General features: G+C 36.9%; 1 protein-coding gene across 1 annotated transcript; it reads right to left on the bottom strand.

Moving 5' to 3' along the window:
* Nucleotides 1-1542: 1542 nt before the first annotated feature.
* Nucleotides 1543-3005, bottom strand: LOC145122219 (F-box/FBD/LRR-repeat protein At1g13570-like). The gene is made up of 3 exons (XM_079057858.1): nt 2160-3005; nt 1909-2079; nt 1543-1833 (listed from the first exon to the last, which is right to left on the bottom strand). The coding sequence occupies exons 1-3, from the start codon at nt 3003-3005 to the stop codon at nt 1543-1545; spliced, it is 1308 nt and encodes a 435-aa protein (XP_078913984.1).
* Between the last annotated feature and the right edge of the window lie 17656 nt (nt 3006-20661).

The following is a 20661-nucleotide window of genomic DNA, read 5'->3' as shown; positions in this document are numbered from 1 at the left end:
GGAAAACCCACTATTAAAAGTGTTTTTGAATATGTCACACGCTTTTTTTTTACTTATTAGCTTTTCACATAGACAATAAACTAATAATTTATTTTGAAAAGCAATCTCAAACACCCCATTAATTCATATAATTTGGAAGGAATATTCTTTTTAGGAAGAAAAGGTGAACTGTAAATTTATCTAAACATAATTTGCTTATATCTATTATAGATGCAATGATTCTTCCAAAAGAATTGTGTGTGAAAATTGCAACACAAATCTTGATGAATCATTTGTTATTTCGTCCTACATATAAAGAATAAGAACATACATTCAATATTATTTTTCCATTTTTCTTTATAATTGTAGCTGCTAAGTTGTGTTTAACGCGTTATTTGTTTATAAAGTAAGGATTTAAAGGTTGTTTCCATAACCAAGCAAAGTCTTTAAATCATGAAATTTCTTTTGGATGACAAATTCTTCTTCCTTACATATGTTAGTGGCCCGCAATATTGTTGCCCACAATGGTATGTGTTCGATATTTAAATGTCCAACAATAATAACAACTGTCTTACAATATTTGTAGACCCCCCCCCACAAAAAAAATAATAAAAATAATAATAATAATAATAAGTAAATAAAAATAAATAAACTAAAAACCCTATGTGGATCCTGCTTAGCACGACCCTCGCATCTCTAACAATTTAATATTAAAATTATTATTTCAAACTTAATAATGACGTGATAATTTTTAATAACATATATATTCATATATAATTTAAGTATATAATTGTATTTTCCATAACGCATTGGCATTCGTCTAGTTTACAATAAAATTTAAATATAATTCTCTAACTTTTTACAACATTGTAATGCATACAACCGTGCAATGCAAAGGCAAGGCAAAGTTGTAAAATTCACATTTTAAAAAAATAACCATATATTTGTACACAAAGAAAACATGTTCAAAGAATTTAGGAGTCTTGCTTGCCCATTTCGAGACATGAAGCAAATTCCAAGTGTTGCATTATGATCAAAAGATATTTTGATATGATATGCACTTTAGTTTGAAAATTTAACAAATTTCTAAAAAAAAAATATGGTGAACCATTGTTTGGCACTAGATTAGTTCCGAATTTGTGGCTATACTATATGAGTATTTTTGTGATTTTCTCTAATTATCACTTTCAACATTAACCAAGTATCATTAATGCAAAATGAATGGTGTGATACCCAGTATTATTCACCAATATTCCATATTCTTTGTCATTAACAAAACCAAACACCCTTTAGCCACACCTAAAACCTTTAATGGTAGTTTTAAATTGTAAAACATAGCTTTCATTCAAAATCCTAAAGATCGTCTCTTCTTCCTGCGTACAACTATTTACATGTGTAATCAATTATCACACACCAAATGGAAGCAACGGAAGCAAAAATCAAAACGAGTAGGAACATTTCAAATTACATGATAATGCAAATATGCTCATAAGGTAGAGAGTTTAATTTTTAAACCTACTTTACAATGTTGTTAAACATTCTTAAAAAATTATGTCTACAGGTTTAACTAGAGTAGATCACTTCTACTTTTCGTGATGCTCGAGGGAACCGCATAACATCCTTACAGATGTCAATTATTTTTTTAGCATTAAGAGCTCTACTTGTTGTGATGGTAAACTTCTGGAGAGAAGGGGAATGAGCAAGAAGCAGCTTTATAAAAAGCAGTTCCGGTTTTGATCCTTCTAAACATTCTATCTTCACAGTTTGCAATCGATGCAATCTACAATCCAAACAGTTAGGGGATTCCAAATGATTTGAAGCTGGTTCCACATCATAATAAATAGCTTGGGGATTCTGAAAAAACATAAAAATACAACAATGGTTAGCATCCAACTTTAGTAAATATACTTTTAGCACAAGTTACTTTACCATGTTGAAGGACATCACATACAGACTTTCTAGTTTTGGGGAGTTTCGAAGCAAACAAAGAGCACCATGAAGTTGATCCAAATCATCAAGTTTAACATCTACAAAGAACAATCTCTTTAAACTATTGACCGGATGCGGAAGCCATTTTGGAATCTTTTCTGCAATCAAAGCCTGTGAAGCGAAAGTGAGATATTAACTTACCTAAAGAAAAGACCAAAGTTTAAACATTAGAAGTTCACTTTGTATCATACCTTAAAGAAAAAACCGTCGAGATATAAAACTACAATTTTGCGCAAGTTACTTAACATAATGGGCAATGTCATTTTTTCAACTTGTACATTATCTTCTATGGGTTTCTGAAAAGATACACAAATCAGAGTAAGGTATGGACTCTGCAATAAGCGAAGTAACATGGCGTCAGGACAACGTATGACAATCAAAGCCTGCAGTTTTGTAGCATTGATGTTGAAATTGTAAACATTTGTGCACCAAGACATGGACAACTTCTTAAGCTGTGGTAGGTTGATCTGAGTTCCACACAAATTAGCCCTAAAATCAATATTCCAGAGTTCAAGATCATTAAGATTGAGAAATCCTTCAACCTTAAGTGGTGGCTTAAAGAAACAGTTTCTCAGTTTCAACTTTGTCAATTCTAGACAAGAAAACACATAAGAAGGAAGTTCATAACGTTGATTTGAATCAGTAAGAATGAGTTCCCTTACTCCGTTTCTTGATAAGAGCATCATCCATTGATCAACTTCTTCGAAACTATCATCAAACTCATATTTAGGTGGTATATGGAGAAGAAATTTCGAGATAGGACCCTTGTGAAGGATCAGAACTTTGTTTATGATCCTTGTAAACCCATTACCACCAAAAGCTCCGTATTTTGCATATTTTCTGAAGAACTGCTTGTCAAAAACCAGCGCCCTCATTTTGGTCCATCTGTACCTCCACTTTTTTGATAAAATGCTTGTCTTGACAACGTCTGGAACAGGAAGTCCCTCTAAGATTGACTCTATCAAGTGTTTAGGCAAGTTACTGATTCTATCTTCCTCAACACAAGTTACAAGCCCCTCGCTATGATTCTCTGTCATTAGATCCAGAAGAAAATAGGATAAAATTATTTAAAAGAAAATACAAGGCAATAAGAAAAATGGATCAACTTGACATGTCAGGATATTAGTTTTCTTAATTTCCTTAATTATAAATGGAGGATCTCAGGATCTGTAACATAACTCATGATAAAGAAATTGTTTTATTTACACAACTCATGATTTAATGGTTGTAAGCATTTTTTCCAGGAAATGTAACTCATATATAACAACTTGCATGATAACAAAATCCTAACTTAAAACAACTTGCATGATAACAAAAATATACATTCTACTGGCAAAAAACTAGATTTCATCCTTCATATTCGAACTCATGTAACAAATCTTCTGAAAATCGGTTTCCTTATTTCTATTTTCCAGTGGATACGTTGTTATTGATAATCGACTACCCAAAAACAGAGTTTATGAAGATTACAAACTTACCCATCTTACAATGGAAAGCAGCAAGTCGTTTATTTGTCGGGGTAAGATGTCAAAGAATTGGTGATTAGGGTTTACTATCCACCAGTCATATAACTTGATATTGGATCCTGAAGTCTCGTTTTACCCCTTACCTTACGATCTGTTGAAGTCGGTTATCCGGTTCACATACTTACATATCACATCCTAAATTAAACCCGAAATTAGATTTTTTTAATTTTTTTTATTTATTTATTAGTATTTTTTTTGCAAAAAACAAAAATTGATATTACTTTTTTTTTTTGTTAATTTAATTTATTTTTTCATATTTTTATTTTATTTTTTAATTTTCATCGATTTGATAATTTTTTTTTGACATTTTTCAAAAAATATAAAATATATGAATACGTTAGAGTATATTACAATTTTGGAGTTTTTTTATTTTCTTTTATTTTTATAATTTTTGTTATTTATTATTTTTCTAATTTTTTTTTATTATTTTTATTCAAGTAAATAAAAAAAATTATGACTTCAAAATAGTGAAAAAATATAATGAAAAAAAAAAGTCGCTTTTAAGTTTTATTTATTTAGTCATTTTGACATTAAATTTACATCAAAAATAATAAATTATGTAGGCATTTATATGTAAACTTATTTATTACTTATTTTAGTCTTCTATATATTTATATTTGTAATTTTCATCCAACTTATTTTATTTATTTCATTCTTTTGAAGTTAAAATTTTTCCATTTCTTGAATAAAAATAAAAAATACATTAGAAAAACCATAAATTAACAAAATTATTAAAAATACATATAAAACAAAAAAACAAAAACTCAAATACAAAAATTATAATATACTCTAATATATTCATACAATTTACTTTTTTTAAATGTCAAAAAAAGTTATCAAAATTGAGGAAAAATATAAAAAGATACAAATAAAATTTACAAATAAAAAATACGAAAAAAAATCAAAATGAAATTTAGTTTTGAATTAAAAAATTGAAAAATTGAAAAAAAAAAAAGTCTTAGTTTTATTAAAAAAATTCAAAGTTTAAGTTCTCATTTAGCATGGTATGAAGTTTAGAGACTAATTTAGGATTTCACATGGGCAATGGAACCAAGTAACTGACTACAGTAGGTTGTAAGTGGCAAAATGAGTAAAAATTCAAACTTAGGGTTTAACTTCACGTGATCCGATCTTGAATCGCTAACTCGAATAATTTTTTACAATTTGAGGGTCAAATAAATCAAAACTCTTTGTTTTCATTATTGAAAAAGACATATGATTACCAATCATGATTTGAAACTCATGCATTTTATTTTTTATTATAATTCCATAAAATTCTCAATTAGTTGCCAATATTTTGAGAATATTATATAATCGGTCCTATAAAATTATGTAACAATCCTTTTATTTGAGGATATTATAAAATTGGTCCCAAGATATAACACCTAGTCCTAATAAACATTTTTTCTGAACCTTTGATCGAAATTTTAGTTTAAACCCTGGTCACGACGTGACCACAATGGAAGAAAACACACATATCTTAATGGTCACGAAGAGGCCACTTATAGGTCACGATGAGAGACTTGTTGCGATCTAAACCCTAATTTCAGGGATTTTTCTCGTATTTAAAGGAAGTGAGGGCTATATACCCACCTTCAGCCTCTGTCACCTCGTAACACTCCCCTTTGAAACCTTAATCCTCCATAATTGTTTTTGAGCTCCGTTTGTAGTGATTTATAACAAAGAAGAAGAAATGGAAGAGCATTGGGTACACCATCTCAGCTTGCAAGCCTCACCATCATCTTTTCTTACACTTTGGACCCTTGTGAGTATTCAGAGTTCCTTACTTTGTGATTCCAAGTGCTTAGATATAGGTTTCCCAAGGGTTTTCTTCATGTTTTGGTTAGTATGAGTGTTGGGGTTGTATAAAGTTGCCAACTTTATGGATCACAATGGTCTATTTGTGGATAGAGGTCATGGATATAAAGTTTTATAAAGCCTTGGGTTTTTGCATGAGATCTTGGCCCTATTTTGCACCATTTTAGACTTAGCTTGTGTTGAGACATTCATTGGACAAGCATGTCTACAAAGCCACAATTTTTTATGATATTCTGAAGTAGATAAGACCTTCTCGAAGTTTTGGTTGCATGGCTGAAAGGATTATGAGCTTTATACATCAATCTGTCCAGAGCGCTTATCATGACATGATATCTAGGGTGTCTCGACGTGAGAATGAATGTATCACGACTGTTTTGTTTTATTAAGGTCACAACGTGATGACTGACTAGGTAACTATGCAGTGTTGACTTTGACCAAGCTTGAATCTACGTCTTTTAAAGTATTTTGAGTAGTAGATTGACACTTGGTCTCTATTTTTTGTATATGTGACCAGTAGAGCCGATATTTGGAGTACTGATCAGTTCAGATATCTTCTAGACTTTGAGGTTAGTCTTACTCACTATACTCGTTGGTCGAAGGCACCAATGTCGTCCCACTAGATTGAGTTATATATCTTTGTATATGGGATGAAGCTATGCTATAGTTTGATGTTAATAGTTATAGGTTCAATAGTGAAAAAGTAGGGTTTCTAGGGTTTCTTGTTTGATGGTCGTAGTTATAGGCTCAATAGTGAAAACATATATCCTTTAGGTTGCATGTGAACTTAAGGGTTTTAAGTTTATTTGTTTTACCTAAATCATTTAAGTTATTTTATGAGAAGGTAACATACTTTGATAATACAGGACACATAGGATAGAGGTAACACGACGTGTTAGAAGTACATTGCTATAATAAAAGTGATGATTATTATGCTACATGGTACATAGATAAATGCTACACAACGCATAGATGCCGACAGATTAAAACATACGAATAGCCCTTCGTCGGTTATTTTAGTCAATACTCTCCCCAAAACACATACTTGAGTTGCGATTTCACCTGTAGAGTTCTGATGAAGGCTTAGAGCAAAGGTTTAACAAGGTTTAATCCATCAATTCATGACATTAAGGTAAACCTATCTTCAATTCATCATCCTTATTGTGTTGTATTTTGGGGAAATTATAGATTTTGCTGAAACCTTAGGTCCAGTCCATAAATTGGAGATGAAATCATGATGTGGGTGTTATAGTAGTTTTAAGAAGTCCATTACTATTCTTGTATGTGAATTACATGATAGATTTAAAGGGTTAATGATGAACCCAAATTTGATGAATTCTTGTTAAGTCTACAACTTAATGAATTAAGTTGTTTATGAAGATATTATGAGGGTTTCCATCCCACTTTACATGATGACTATTATTTTTTTTAACTATGGCTCTTATTACATAGGGATGTTGGTTAATCGTAATACTTGAGAAAAACATTATTGGACTAACCCAAATTATGTTGAAAGAAACTCTTCTCTTAGCATTTTATGCGATAATGCATTAGTTAAAGTTAGAGAGTTACTGGTACTTTCCTTTTCGTTGATGCATTCATTTGTACATGTGAACTAGGAGTAGTTTGTGTAACAAAGAGTTCAGTTGACAAACTAAGGAATAAAAACATACTTTCAATATTATTTTTCCATTTTTCTTTCTAATTGTAGTTGCTAAGTTATGTTTAAGCATTACTTGTTTATAAAATAAGGATTTAAAGGTTGTTTCCATAACCAAACAAATTAAATATTGAATAAATAAGCTTTTCTTTTAGATGACGATTCTTCTTCCTTGCATATGTTAGTTGCCTAAAATATGGTTCCACGACCAGCTATGTGTTCGATATATAAATTTCCAACAACCAAAGAGTTTCTAGCTCAGCGGTATCAGATGTTCTCCTCTCTCTTTAAGGTCGAAAGTTCAAGTCCCGTTTATGACATAAGTGAGTTCAAGAGTAGTTTAGAAGTAGATAAGATTTTCCGTTCCATAAATAAATGACTAACACTAATAACAACTGTTTTACAATATTTGTAGAATTTCTAAAAAAAAAACTTTATGCCTAGGTAGGGGTGTGCAAAAAACCACATAAACTATCCACACCGCATAACATAATGTAGTTTAAAATTTCGTGGTGCGGTTTGCGGTTCATAGTTTTATTAAACCGCACATAAACTGCCCGCACCACACCGCATAATGCGGTTTAAAATTTCGTAGTGCGGTTTGCGGTTCATAATTTTATTAAACCACACTATGTGGTGCGGTTTGTATTTACAAAACCGCGGTTCAAACCGCATCGCACCGCATGTTAGTTACATATATATATATATATATATATATATATATATATATATATATATATATATATATATGGCACAATTCAGTTGAGATTAAAAAAAAAGTACAGATCTTGAGATTCAACCACAACCATATATTTCTCATTTGCCGCTCTAACGCTCCAGCATACCGGCAGCAGCGGAGTATGTATAATCATAAATGATTATATGGAAGAGAGGTATAATTATATATGATTATACATGTTTATATGTATATGCCTAATCATAAATGATTATAAATATATGTCTTTTCACAGATTGAGTAATCATATATGATTATGACAATTGGTGGGAAAAGAGGTGGTGGTGACACAGGTGGCGGTGGTATAAGTGACGGAGGTGACAGTGGTCGGGTTAGCTGGTGTGACAACCCGAAACTTCTACCTTGTAAACTTAGTCAACTCTATCAATGTTAAGCTTGTTTTATTGACTTCTTGCACTGTTTAGAGTCTGTTTGAGCGTTCTAAGCTTAGTACATCAAGGGACCAAGTGTTAGAATGGGTCAACTAAAGTTCCAAACCATCAATCAAGCCATAAACCCTCGAGTGAGGAGTTTACGGCCAGGACCCATGAGTTTACCGCCGTAAACTCATGCTGGCCGTAAACCCATGCTGGCCGTAAACCCATGCTGGCCGTAAACTCCACCTATAAGTAGGATGTTTGGTCCATTTTCTGCACTCTTTCCTCTTCTAAGGCTTAGAACTCGAAAACTCTCTCAAGAATCATAGGATTTTGCTTCAAAAACTCTCATAATGTAAGTAAATCCTTCCATCTAAGTGTTAATACTTCTTTTATCCATGAATCATCATTGATTTCATCCATGGATTTCATCTTTGAGTCTAGATCTTCAAGGATTCTCAAGAGCATCAAGAACACTTAGGTGTTTTGGGTCAAAACACCCTTCTTTACCTTCAAATCGTAAGTATAACTTCCTTGTACTTAATATCTAGTAAGAACCCATGATTAGCACCTTGAATTCATCCAAGATCCTTGATCAAAGCTAGTTTACGGCCAAGAGCATCTGCCTTGGCCGTAAACCCTTATTAAAGGTGCAAAATGTGGTCATAACTCTTCCTAAGGCTTTGACTTAAGGCTAGAACACTTCCTTGTGGACTGTAAGACCTTAAAAAGCACCTTTTGAGCACAAATCATCATGAGTTTACGGCTGTAAACTCATGGCCGTGAACTCATGGCTGTAAACTCATGGTCGTAAACCCTCACGGCCGTAAACCCTTGTGGCCGTGAACTCCTGACCGTAAACCTCTTGTGGCCGTGAACACCTGGCCGTAAACGTAATAGTGTGGCCTTAAACTCCTTAGATACAATCCTTTGTGGTTATAACACTTCTATATGAGTGTTTCCTAGTCCCTAAGGTGTTTCACTCACATGATTAGTTGTATAAACACTAATTATATTCATATATGTGTCCTTATATGCTTAATAGGATCTGTGTGTATGCTCAAGTCTCCACTTGACATCTAGCATCCTATGCCACTCTTTCATCCAAACTACTCACTGCAGGTGAGTTCATACCCCTACACTTTTACTGGTTTTTAAAACGTTTTCAGAGGGAGAATACAAGCTAAACCACGAATGCTTTTGTAAATTAATACAAAGAGCTTTTAACAAGTATAAAACTCATGCAATTCTCATACTTTAACCCTTTTGTACTGTGTTGAGCATAAGGGACGTTTTCACTAAAATTGCATACTTTTCGGGACTCGATATTCACTACGCTATACATGCAAACTATAATCGGTATAGTTTGGGATTTTTCTAAACATAAAAAGTGTTGGATTAATGTCTAAGTCCATAACTATAATTGGTAAGAGTTGACCCGACCCAGCATGGTCCATTTGGGTTGCATGACATCATGCATTTGGATAGACTATAATGAGAGAAATAACACTTAAGGTTGGTTAATATATTATAAGTTCTAATATATTAATAAGATTATTTAATTAGTATTGATCAAGAATTAATCTAGTATTAATTAAGTGATCAAAAGAAGACTAATTAAATATATGAGTTGATCGTGCAAATCATCCATACTTATATAGTGGGCTAATGCTCCATGGATTGTCAAGTTGGGCTAAAACCCATAAGATGCTCCATGGATGCTCAATGGTGTACTTGTACCCATGGATCATGGAAATGAAAGGCCATGACAATTAGGGTTTACATGGTGTAACCCTAACTATATAATGATCTTATTCTTGGAGAAAATTGGCGACTATGTGTGATAGAAAGGGCTAGCCGATTTGATGAAGTGTTCCAATTCTCTCAAGTTATTCCAAGTGTATTTGGTGTTGTGTGAACCATTTGAGGTGTCACACTTGGGGCACTAGGCACTCAAGCTTCATGAAGTCATTCTACATCAAAAGAGGTATGTAATTCTAACTTGATATATTCATATGAATCAATGTTATTATGCTAGTTAGGATGAATACCTTGGAAAGTTCATATTTGCATGTATAATAGAGAAAACATAGATCCAAGGTATTTAGGGTTGCATGTACACTTAGGAGTGTTAGAATGCTCAAAACCCAACAAAAAGTACAAAAACTTTCACTACTAAACATATGCACTAAGACTGAAAAATCTTACAGTTTACATCACTACATTATCATGGTATTCATAACTGTAATTATCACTACATACGGTATACATACGGATTTTCACTACGGTAAAACGCTACAACACTACATGTAAACTAGATTGTACGATACTGTGAGGCGCTACTTCAATACTGTACCCTTAGGTGTACATGGATAAATCCTATCCTAGTATAACCAGAGTCTCCTGGAGGGAGAGCGTGAGATTTGTGAATAGATCTATTCGGGACTGACAATCCCACACCTGAACTGCTAGCTACAGTTAGGCAGGCATGCCTGGGGTGACAAATGTCATTTAACTCAACGCCTGAAGAACGTTGGAAAGGTCTCTAGTCATATCAAGCATGGTTATACGACTCACATTATGTATAAATAACCTTTAGTTTACAACCTGGCACTCTTCAATAGTTTTATTTATACTAAATAGAACTAATACACACTACAACTGGAGAACTTTCAGGGATTTCAAACAGAACTGAACATACAATGGTTTCACGTACGAAATACTTATACATCATGATTAGCATTAGCTAGTCACATGAAGTATTATTTTCGCACATCACTACAGTTTTCAGTAACAAACATTCATGGTTTTATACAGAATTGAAAACACTACATTTTCACTAAAGAAAATATCGGATTTTCTTGAAACTATACAAACACTTTTACAAGCTCATCAACAAGTTTTCATTAAAAACTACCGCTTATGAACTCACCAGCTTTATGCTGATATTTTTCAAACTGCTTGTATTCTCAGGAAATCAGTAGACAGGTACCTGCTGGATTTTTGAGGAGTTGGAGCAATAAGAGTTTTATGCTTATATTCATACAAATTATTTGATGTAATTCAAACAAGTTTCGGACAAGTTCCAAAATTGATGTAAACATTTTTATTTGAGTATTCACTGTAATGTTTGCGTTGCTATGATTGCTATTATACATTGGTTGTGATGCTATAGATGATGTCCTCCACCCCAGAACGTTTCTGCCATTCTGGTTTTGGGGTGTGACAGATTGGTATCAGAGCCCTTGTTTATAGCGAACTAGTATATCGAACCTTACATGGTATACAACTATAAACATTAAGGGGCCTAAGTGCTCTACACTAAAAGTATACTTTCAAAAATATAAGTATTTTTATAAAAAGTATACGAGCATGCATACATAACAGAATCAGAGTCATAGGAAGAACAACACAAGAAGTATTTGGATGTTGGGACACTGCGGTTAAACCTGGGCAGTTATGTAATCATGTTTAGGGTGAATATAGCCTGATCAACTATATTCAGTCAAGACATGACCAACATGTTCTTGGGAATGACGGTGGTGTCACAGCAGGCCTAAAACTTACCAAAAACATTCATCATAAAATACTATAGGGGTATTTTGCTAGAGCCAAATTCAATGAGGAGATTCATTCCTAGTGTTGCTACCTATTTGTTTCATAGCGATAACTTATTTGCATTAGTAACCTTTCTTTGCTTATCGCTTGGTAGAACACTTTATTATCAGGCTGAGATATATTTTGTTTCATATATCTTGAGGACTTACCATCCTCTTCTTCCTGGTTGTTTCTAGAACAAGATGCCTCCCCGCCGAAGATCCGACAGGAGAAATGGCGACGCACCACCACCACCCCCTCATTTCGACCCCGTCATGTTCCAGGCAACAGTTACCACCGCCGTGACTGCAGCAATGACACAAGTGAACTCTGGTGGGGCTGGAGGTGGAACCGACCCTCAAAGGCAAGACGGAAGTCAGGGACAACAAAAAGAGTGTTCCTACAAGGACTTCATGACTGCAAAGCCCAAGTCCTTCGACGGAAATGGAGGAGTCATCGCTCTGACTCGATGGTTCGAGAAGATCGAATCCATCTTCGAAATTTGCGCCTGCTCATAAACCAACAAGGTGAAGTTCGCTGCCTGCACATTCACCGACCGAGCCTTGACCTAGTGGAATGGTCAAGTCAAATCCTCCAAGAAACAACAAACAGTTGTGGTTCATGCTGCTACTACTCCTGCTGCTACTCCAGCTGGCATTCCAACCACCCAAGCTCCTACCGGTGGTTACGCTGGGAAGCTACCTCTGTGCAACAAGTGTAACTTTCATCATCACGGACCCTGCCGTGAGTTGAGTTGCAACAACTGTGGAAGGAAGGGACACACAGCTCGATACTGCAAGACACCGGCTCAACAAACCAACCAGGCTCCGGGAGCGGGCGCTGGTAAAGCTTGATATGGATGTGAAGAGGCTGGGCACTTCAGAAGAAACTGCCCCAAGGCAACAATTGGTGGCAATACAGGAAGAGTTCTCGTGATGGGCCAGGAGGAAGCAGCCACTGATCCTACCGTTGTTACGGGTACGTTCCTCATTGACAACTCTTATGCATGCATTCTTTTCGATTCTGGTGCGGAGAGGAGTTTTGTTAGTCATGCATTCAAACATCTAATCAAACGTAAACCCCAACCTTTAACCGAAACGTTCACCGTCGAGATGGCTAACGGAAAGAAAGAGAGCGCTAACAACATATTCATGGGCTGTACTCTTACCCTAGACAATTACTCCTTTCCCATCGATCTTATGCCGGTATCCATCAAGAGTTTCGATGTCATTATCGGCATGGACTGGTTGAGCTCCAATCGTGCTGATATTCTTTGTTTCGAGAAAGCTATCCGTCTCAATCTTCCCTCTGGTGAAGCCCTCATTATTTATGAAGATAAGCCTAGCTCGAACCTTCGTATCATCTCATGCATCAAGGCCCAAAAGTATCTGCGAAAGGAATGCCATGCATTCCTAGCTCACATCGTTGATGAGACGCAAAAAGTTAAAGACCTCGAGAGTCTCCCCGAAGTCTGCAACTTTCCTGATGTCTTTCCCGAAGATCTTCCAGGAATTCCTCCCGAGCGTCAAGTCGAGTTTCGTATCGACTTAATCCCCGGAGCTACTCCTGTAGCTAAATATCCTTATCGTTTAGCACCGGCAGAAATGCAAGAGCTATCCAGCCAGCTCAATGAGCTAATCAGCAAGGGATTTATAAGACCGAGTTCTTCACCCTGGGGAGTTCCGATCTTATTCGTGAAAAGGAAAGATGGATCGTTTCGGATGTGCATTGACTACCAAGAGCTGAATAAGCTGACCATCAAGAACCATTATCCCTTACCCAGGATCGACGATCTCTTCGACCAACTTCAGGGAGCCAGCTGTTTTTCGAAGATAGATCTAAGATCAGGGTACCACCGGTTGCGGGTTCACGAGAATGATGTGCCCAAAACAGCATTCCGAACTCGCTATGGACACTACGAGTTTGTAGTAATGCCCTTTGGTCTGACCAACGCACCGGCAGTATTCATGGACCTGATGAATCGGTCGTGCCGCCCTTTCCTAGACAAGTTTGTGATCGTGTTCATCGACGATATACTTGTCTATTCGTGGAGTGAGGATGATCATAAACAGCACTTGAGGCAGGTGTTGGAAACATTAAGGGCAGAAAAGCTATACGCGAAATTTTCGAAGTGTGAGTTCTGGATCAGGAAGGTAAATTTCCTTGGTCATGTGATTAGCAAGGAAGGAATACACGTGGACCCTTCCAAGATCAAAGCGATTGAGAATTGGCCTGCACCAAAGACACCCACAGAAATCCGACAATTCTTGGGTCTCGCAGGCTATTATCGCAGGTTCATCCAGAACTTCGCCAAAATCGCTAAGCCTTTAACTACCCTGACACAGAAAGGTGTAACCTTTAGTTGGGGAGCCAAGCAAGACACTGCATTTCAAACATTGAAGCAGGCCCTGTGCAGCGCACCTATCTTGTCCCTGCCCGAAGGGACGGAGGATTTCGTTGTCTACTGTGATGCATCCAATCAGGGCCTAGGCTGTGTGCTCATGTAACGGGGAAACGTTATCACCTATGCCTCGAGGCAGTTAAAAACACACGAGGTCAATTACACAACTCACGATCTAGAGTTGGGAGCAGTGGTCTTTGCATTGAAGATCTAGAGACACTATCTCTATGGAACCAAGTGCACTATTTTCACCGACCATAAGAGCTTGCAGCACATTTTCAATCAGAAGGAGCTAAACATGAGGCAACGGCGATGGGTAGAGTTACTCAGTGACTACAAGGCCAACGTGGTAGCAGATGCCCTCAGTCGGAAGGAGAATTCAGGGCGAAAGGTGAAAGCATTAACGATGACTATTCATTCCCATTTATCCGCTCAAATCAGAGAGGCTTAGCTGGAAGCCTTGAAACTAGAGAAAGTGGCGGATGAAGCCTTGCGGGGAATGGACAAGAACTTGGAGATCAAGGGAGACGGAGTGTACTATTTTCTGAACCGGATCTGGACCCCAAAGTTCGGCGGGTACAGAGAGGTTGTCATGCATGAAGCTCACAAGACTAAATACTCCGTTCACCCAGGTTCAGATAAGATGTATCTGGATCTCAAACAACTTTATTGGTGGCCAAACATGAAAGCAGAAATAGCTACCTTCGTGGGTAAGTGCTTGACTTGCGCCAAGGTGATGGTTGAGTATCAAAAGCCTTGCGGGGAATGGACAAGAACTTGGAGATCAAGGGAGACGGAGTGTACTATTTTATGAACCGGATCTGGGCCCCAAAGTTCGGCGGGTACAGAGAGGTTGTCATGCATGAAGCTCACAAGACTAAATACTCTGTTCACCCAGGTTCAGATAAGATGTATCTGGATCTCAAACAACTTTATTGGTGGCCAAACATGAAAGCAGAAATAGCTACCTTCGTGGGTAAGTGCTTGACTTGCGCCAAGGTGATGGTTGAGTATCAAAAGCCTTCAGGTTTACTTCAGCAGCCAGAAATACCTGAGTGGAAGTGGGAAAAGATAACCATGGATTTTATCACTAAGTTACCCAGATCTCCGAGTGGGCACGACGCCATTTGGGTAATTCTCGATCGGTTGACAAAATGTGCCCACTTCCTGCCAATCAAGGAAAAATTCAAAATGGAGAGACTCACGTAGATCTACATCCGAGAGATAGTTCGCCTTCATGCGGTACCTGTATCCATTATCTCTGACCGAGATAGCAGGTTCACCTCAAGATTTTGGCAATCGCTACAGAAGGCTCTTGGAACTAAGTTGGATATGAGCACGACTTATCATCCACAGACAGATGGACAGAGTGAGAGAACAATCCAGACATTGGAAGATATGTTGAGAGCCTGTGTTATTGACTTCGGCACATCTTGGGACGCTCATCTTCCTCTGGTCGAGTTTTCCTACAACAACAGCTACCATACCAGCATCAAGGCTGCGCTGTTTGAAGCCCTCTATGGCCGTAAGTGCAGATCCTCTCTGTGCTGGGCTGAGGTGGGTGACACGCAGCTGGCCAGTGGTCAAGTCCCCGACAATACTCTCACTGGTCCTGAGATCATCCGAGAGACAACTGAAAAGATCATACAAATCCGGGAATGACTGAAAGCCTCACGAGATAGACAAAAGAGCTACGCCGATAAGAGATGAAAACCCTTGGAATTCCAGGTTGGTGACCGCGTCCTTCTGAAGGTCTCACCCTGGAAAGGCATGATACGTTTCGGAAAACGTGGAAAGCTAAACCCAAGGTACATTGGACCGTTTGAGATCCTTGCTAGGATCGGTCCCGTAGCATACAAACTCCAGTTACCCCGAGAGCTCAACAACGTCCATCCCGTCTTCCATGTGTCGACCCTCAAGAAATGTATGTCCGATGAGACACTTGTGATTCCTCTCGACGAGATCGAATTGGACAAGAGTCTACACTTTGTGGAAGAACCTGTTGAAATCATGGACCGGGAAGTCAAGCGTTCGAAGCAGAGCCGCATCCCGATAGTGAAGGTTCGCTGGAATGCCAAGCGAGGTCCTGAATTCACTTGGGAGCGCAAGGATTCAATAAAGCAGAAGTACCCTCACCTCTTTCCAAGTTCATGATTGTATTTTATCCTTGAATTTCGGGACGAAATTCCCTCTAACGAGGGGATGATGTGACAACCCAGAACTTCTACCTTGTAAACTTAGTCAACTCTATCAATGCTAAGCTTGTTTTATTGACTTATTGCACTGTTTAGAGTCTGTTTGAGCTTTCTAAGCTTAGTACATCAAGGGACCACGTGTTAGAATGGGTCAACTAAAGTTCCAAACCATCAATCAAGCCATAAACCCTCGAGTGAGGAGTTTACGGCCAGGACCCATGAGTTTACGGCCGTAAACTCATGCTGGCCGTAAACCCATGCTGGTCGTAAACACTGATGGTCGTAAACTCCACCTATAAGTAGCATGTTTGGTCCATTTTCTGCACTCTTTCCTCTTCTAAGGCTTGGAACTCGAAAACTCTCTCAAGAATCATAGGATTTTGCTTCAAAAACTCTCATAATGTAAGTAAATCCTTCCATCTAAGTTTTAATATTTCTCTTATCCATGAATCATCATTGATTTCATCCATGGCTTTCATCTTTGAGTCTAGATCTTTAAGGATCCTCAAGAGCATCAAGAACACTTAGGTGTTTTGAGCCGAAAACACCCTTCTTTGCCTTCAAATCGTAAGTATAACTTCCTTATACTTGATATCTAGTAAGAACCCATGATTAGCACCTTGAATTCATCCAAGATCCTTGATTAAAGCGAATTTACGGCCAAGAGCATCTCCCTTGGCCGTAAACCCTTATTAAAGGTGCAAAATGTGGTCATAACGCTTCCTAAGGCTTTGACTTAAGGCTAGAACACTTCCTTGTGGACTGTAAGACCTTAAAAAGCACCTTTTGAGCACAAATCATCATGAGTTTACGGCCGTAAACTCATGGCCGTGAACTCATGGCTGTAAACTCATGGCCGTAAACCCTCACGGCCGTAAACCCTTGTGGCCGTGAACTCCTGACCGTAAACCCCTTGTGGCTGTGAACTCCTGACCGTAAACCTCTTGTGGCCGTGAACACCTGGCCGTAAACACAATAGTGTGGCCTTAAACTCCTTAGATACAATCCTTTGTGGTTATAACACTTCTATATGAGGGTTTCCTAGTCCCTAAGGTGTTTCACTCACATGATTAGTTGTATAAACACTAGTTATATTCATATATGTGTCCTTATATGCTTAATAGGATCCGTGTGTATGCTCAAGTCTCCACTTGACATCTAGCATCCTATACCACTCTTTCATCCAAACTACTCACTGCTGGTGAGTTCATACCCCTACACTATTCTTGGTTTTTAAAACGTTTTCAGGGGGAGAATACAAGCTAAACCACGAATGCTTTTGTAAATTAATACAAAGAGCTTTTAACAAGTATAAAACTCATGCAATTCTCATACTTTAACCCTTTTGTATTGTGTTAAACATAAGGGACGTTTTCACTAAAATTGCATAGTTTTTCGGACTCGATATTCACTACGCTATACATGCAAACTATAATCGGTATAGTTTGGGATTTTTCTAAACATAACAAGTACAAAAACTTTCACTACTAAACATATGCACTAAGACTGAAAAATGTTACATAACAAGTACAAAAACAGTGTTGAGCATAAGGGACGTTTTCACTACTAAACATATGCAATAAAGTTGTTTGAGATCTAGATACATCTTATCTGAACCTGGGTGAACGGAGTATTTAGTCTTGTGGGCTTCATGGATGACAACCTCTCTGTACTCGCCGAACTTTGGGGTCCAGATCCGGTTCATAAAATATTACACTCCATCTCCCTTGATCTCCAAGTTCTTGTCCATTCCCCGCAAGGCTTCATCCGCCACTTTCTCTGGTTTCAAGGCTTCCAGCTAAGCCTCTCTGATTTGCACGGATAAATAGGAATGAATAGTCATCGTTAATGCTTTCACCTTTCTCCCTGAATTCTCCTTCTGACTGAGGGCATCTGCTACCACGTTGGTCTTGCCGGGATGGTAGCGAATTTAGCATTAGCTAGTCACATGAAGTATTATTTTCGCACATCACTACAGTTTTCAGTAACAAACATTCATGGTTTTATACAGAATTGAAAACACTACATTTTCACTAAAGAAAATATCGGATTTTCTTGAAACTATACAAACACTTTTACAAGCTCATCAACTAGTTTTCATTACAAACTACCGCTTATGAACTCACCAGCTTTATGCTAATATTTTTCAAACTGCTTGTATTCTCAGGAAATCAGTAGACAGGTACCTGCTGGATTTTTGAGGAGTTGGAGCAATAAGAGTTTTATGCTTATATTCATACAAATTATTTGATGTAATTCAAACAAGTTTCAGACAAGTTCCAAAATTGATGTAAACATTTTTATTTGAGTATTCACTATAATGTTTGCGTTGCTATGATTGCTATTATACATTGGTTGTGATGCTATACATGACGTCCTCCACCCCAGAACGTTTCCGCCATTCTGGTTTTGAGGTGTGACAGATGGTGTCAGAGGTGATAGTAGTGGCATATTTAATGTGCCACTATAAAATTTAATGGATTTAATAACACTTAACCATTTATGTCATTAATATTCATAATTATTAATGACATGATGTTTTAATATGTTACTAATAGTTTTGTGTTATTAAAAATATTAGTCTATTATTATTATTATAAACCTTATTAGACATACATTAACGATCGGCTACTTCGTTTTCTAAGTTATTTATAAAAAACTAATTAACCTTTAATAGAGTTCGGTTTATAAGTTATTCAAAGAAATGTGCCACTGTAAGGTTTAATGGAATAAGATTTACATAAAAAAAATATTTTAATTGTATTTTTTATTGAAGGGAAATTATTTTATGTAATACTAATATGCCTTAAATAGTTCAGACGTAAACCCACTCCCGCTAATAACGAGTATTTGAGCATATGGTCACCACCCTCCCGTCGTCGTCAATGCACCATCACGACACCATCATCTAGTTCGTCGCAACCGTCTTCTAGTTCATCGTCGCCGCACAATCACACCGCCGCACTCCAGGTCGTCATCTCCCTACGCCATCGTCAATGCGGTATTTTTGAACAACGTTGACATCTCTTCCCCTAACAGGTATTTCATGTCTATTTTAGTTGCAATCCTCTTGTACACTGAGCTAAGTTTTCAATTTCTGCTGCTAACTTTCTACTCCTACTCTTAATGTATTCTATTAGACACGATTTAGTCTTAGGTCATGGATTAATATTGTGACAAGTTCAATACCGATTAGTGCACTTTGAAAAGCTCATTTGCTAAATCAATCGTTATTCTGTTGTAATATTTATTAGATTTATGTGTAATGTGAAGAATTGAAACAGATGAAAGTAATAATCTTGTTTAACATAAGATTTACGTTCTATCTTAAGATTATATAACTACCTTAAGCATATAAAGATTATAACATGGATTAATCAGAAAAATATGTAGAAAAATAGAACATACCCACAGGGAGAACTGAAATCTATAAGGATTTATATATATCATGTCTGATTTCTTGAATCACACTCCATTTGCAACTTCTATATATTTGTAAGGAGCTATATAGCACATTTTCTTTAGTGGTTTTGGTGGCCTCATTGTCTCTTTCCTTGAATTTGCTGCAACTTTTATATCTGGATATAGCATGTACTTAAATGTTGTGGTGTTATAGCAGGATGGGTAGGCATAAGAAGTTATGCATCACCTCAACTGATATCCTCATTGATAGTGTGATTAATGATCAAAGTGTTGGATTAGGTGTCTAAGCCCATAACTATATTTGGTCTGTACTTGACCCGATAGTAGCATGGCCCTTTTGGGTTGCCTTCACCAAAGCAACTTGACTGGATGATTAGTGGAGAGAGAGGATAATATGGTTTATTAATATATTATAAGAATAATATATTAAAGGAAAAATCATATTAGTTAATTAATATCTTGGTCGAGAATTAATTTGGAATTAATTTGGTGATCAAAAGATATTAATTGAACTTAAGGGACTGGATTGCAATTATTGGATAATTGAGTTTTTGGGCTGTGAAACCCTAAGGATTAAGGGGGGACGAAATTAGAGTGGAAGCCCATCTAATTTTTGTCCAAGGCCTTTATTCTGGAAGGTTCTTTGAACTGCTTAAGGCCTAAGCTATCCAATTAGGGTTTTGACTGAAACCCTAGCAGCACAAGTATATAAGGACCCCTAGGGCATCAGAATTCAGCTACCAGAAACCCTAGAGAGTTCCATAGATGAAATTGTGCCTCTTATCCCCTTTCTTCAAGATCATTCTTGCCTTGGTGTTTGTAAGCGATTAGAGGCATCGCATTTGAGGTGTTAGGTTCTCACAAGCTTTGAAGATTCAAGATCCTTGCTACACTCAAGAGGTAACATTCTTACTTGGTTATTTATGTAGATTTCAAGTTTTGTAGTATGCTAGATTTGGGTTT

This window comes from Lactuca virosa, chromosome 1 (genome assembly GCF_052849685.1).
Source record: "Lactuca virosa cultivar CGN04683 chromosome 1, Lactuca_virosa_CGN04683_v6, whole genome shotgun sequence".
In the NCBI taxonomy this organism is placed as follows: domain Eukaryota; kingdom Viridiplantae; phylum Streptophyta; class Magnoliopsida; order Asterales; family Asteraceae; genus Lactuca; species Lactuca virosa.
The sequence above is the reverse complement of the archived record's forward strand: the minus strand, read 5'-3'. Positions and strand labels throughout refer to the sequence as shown.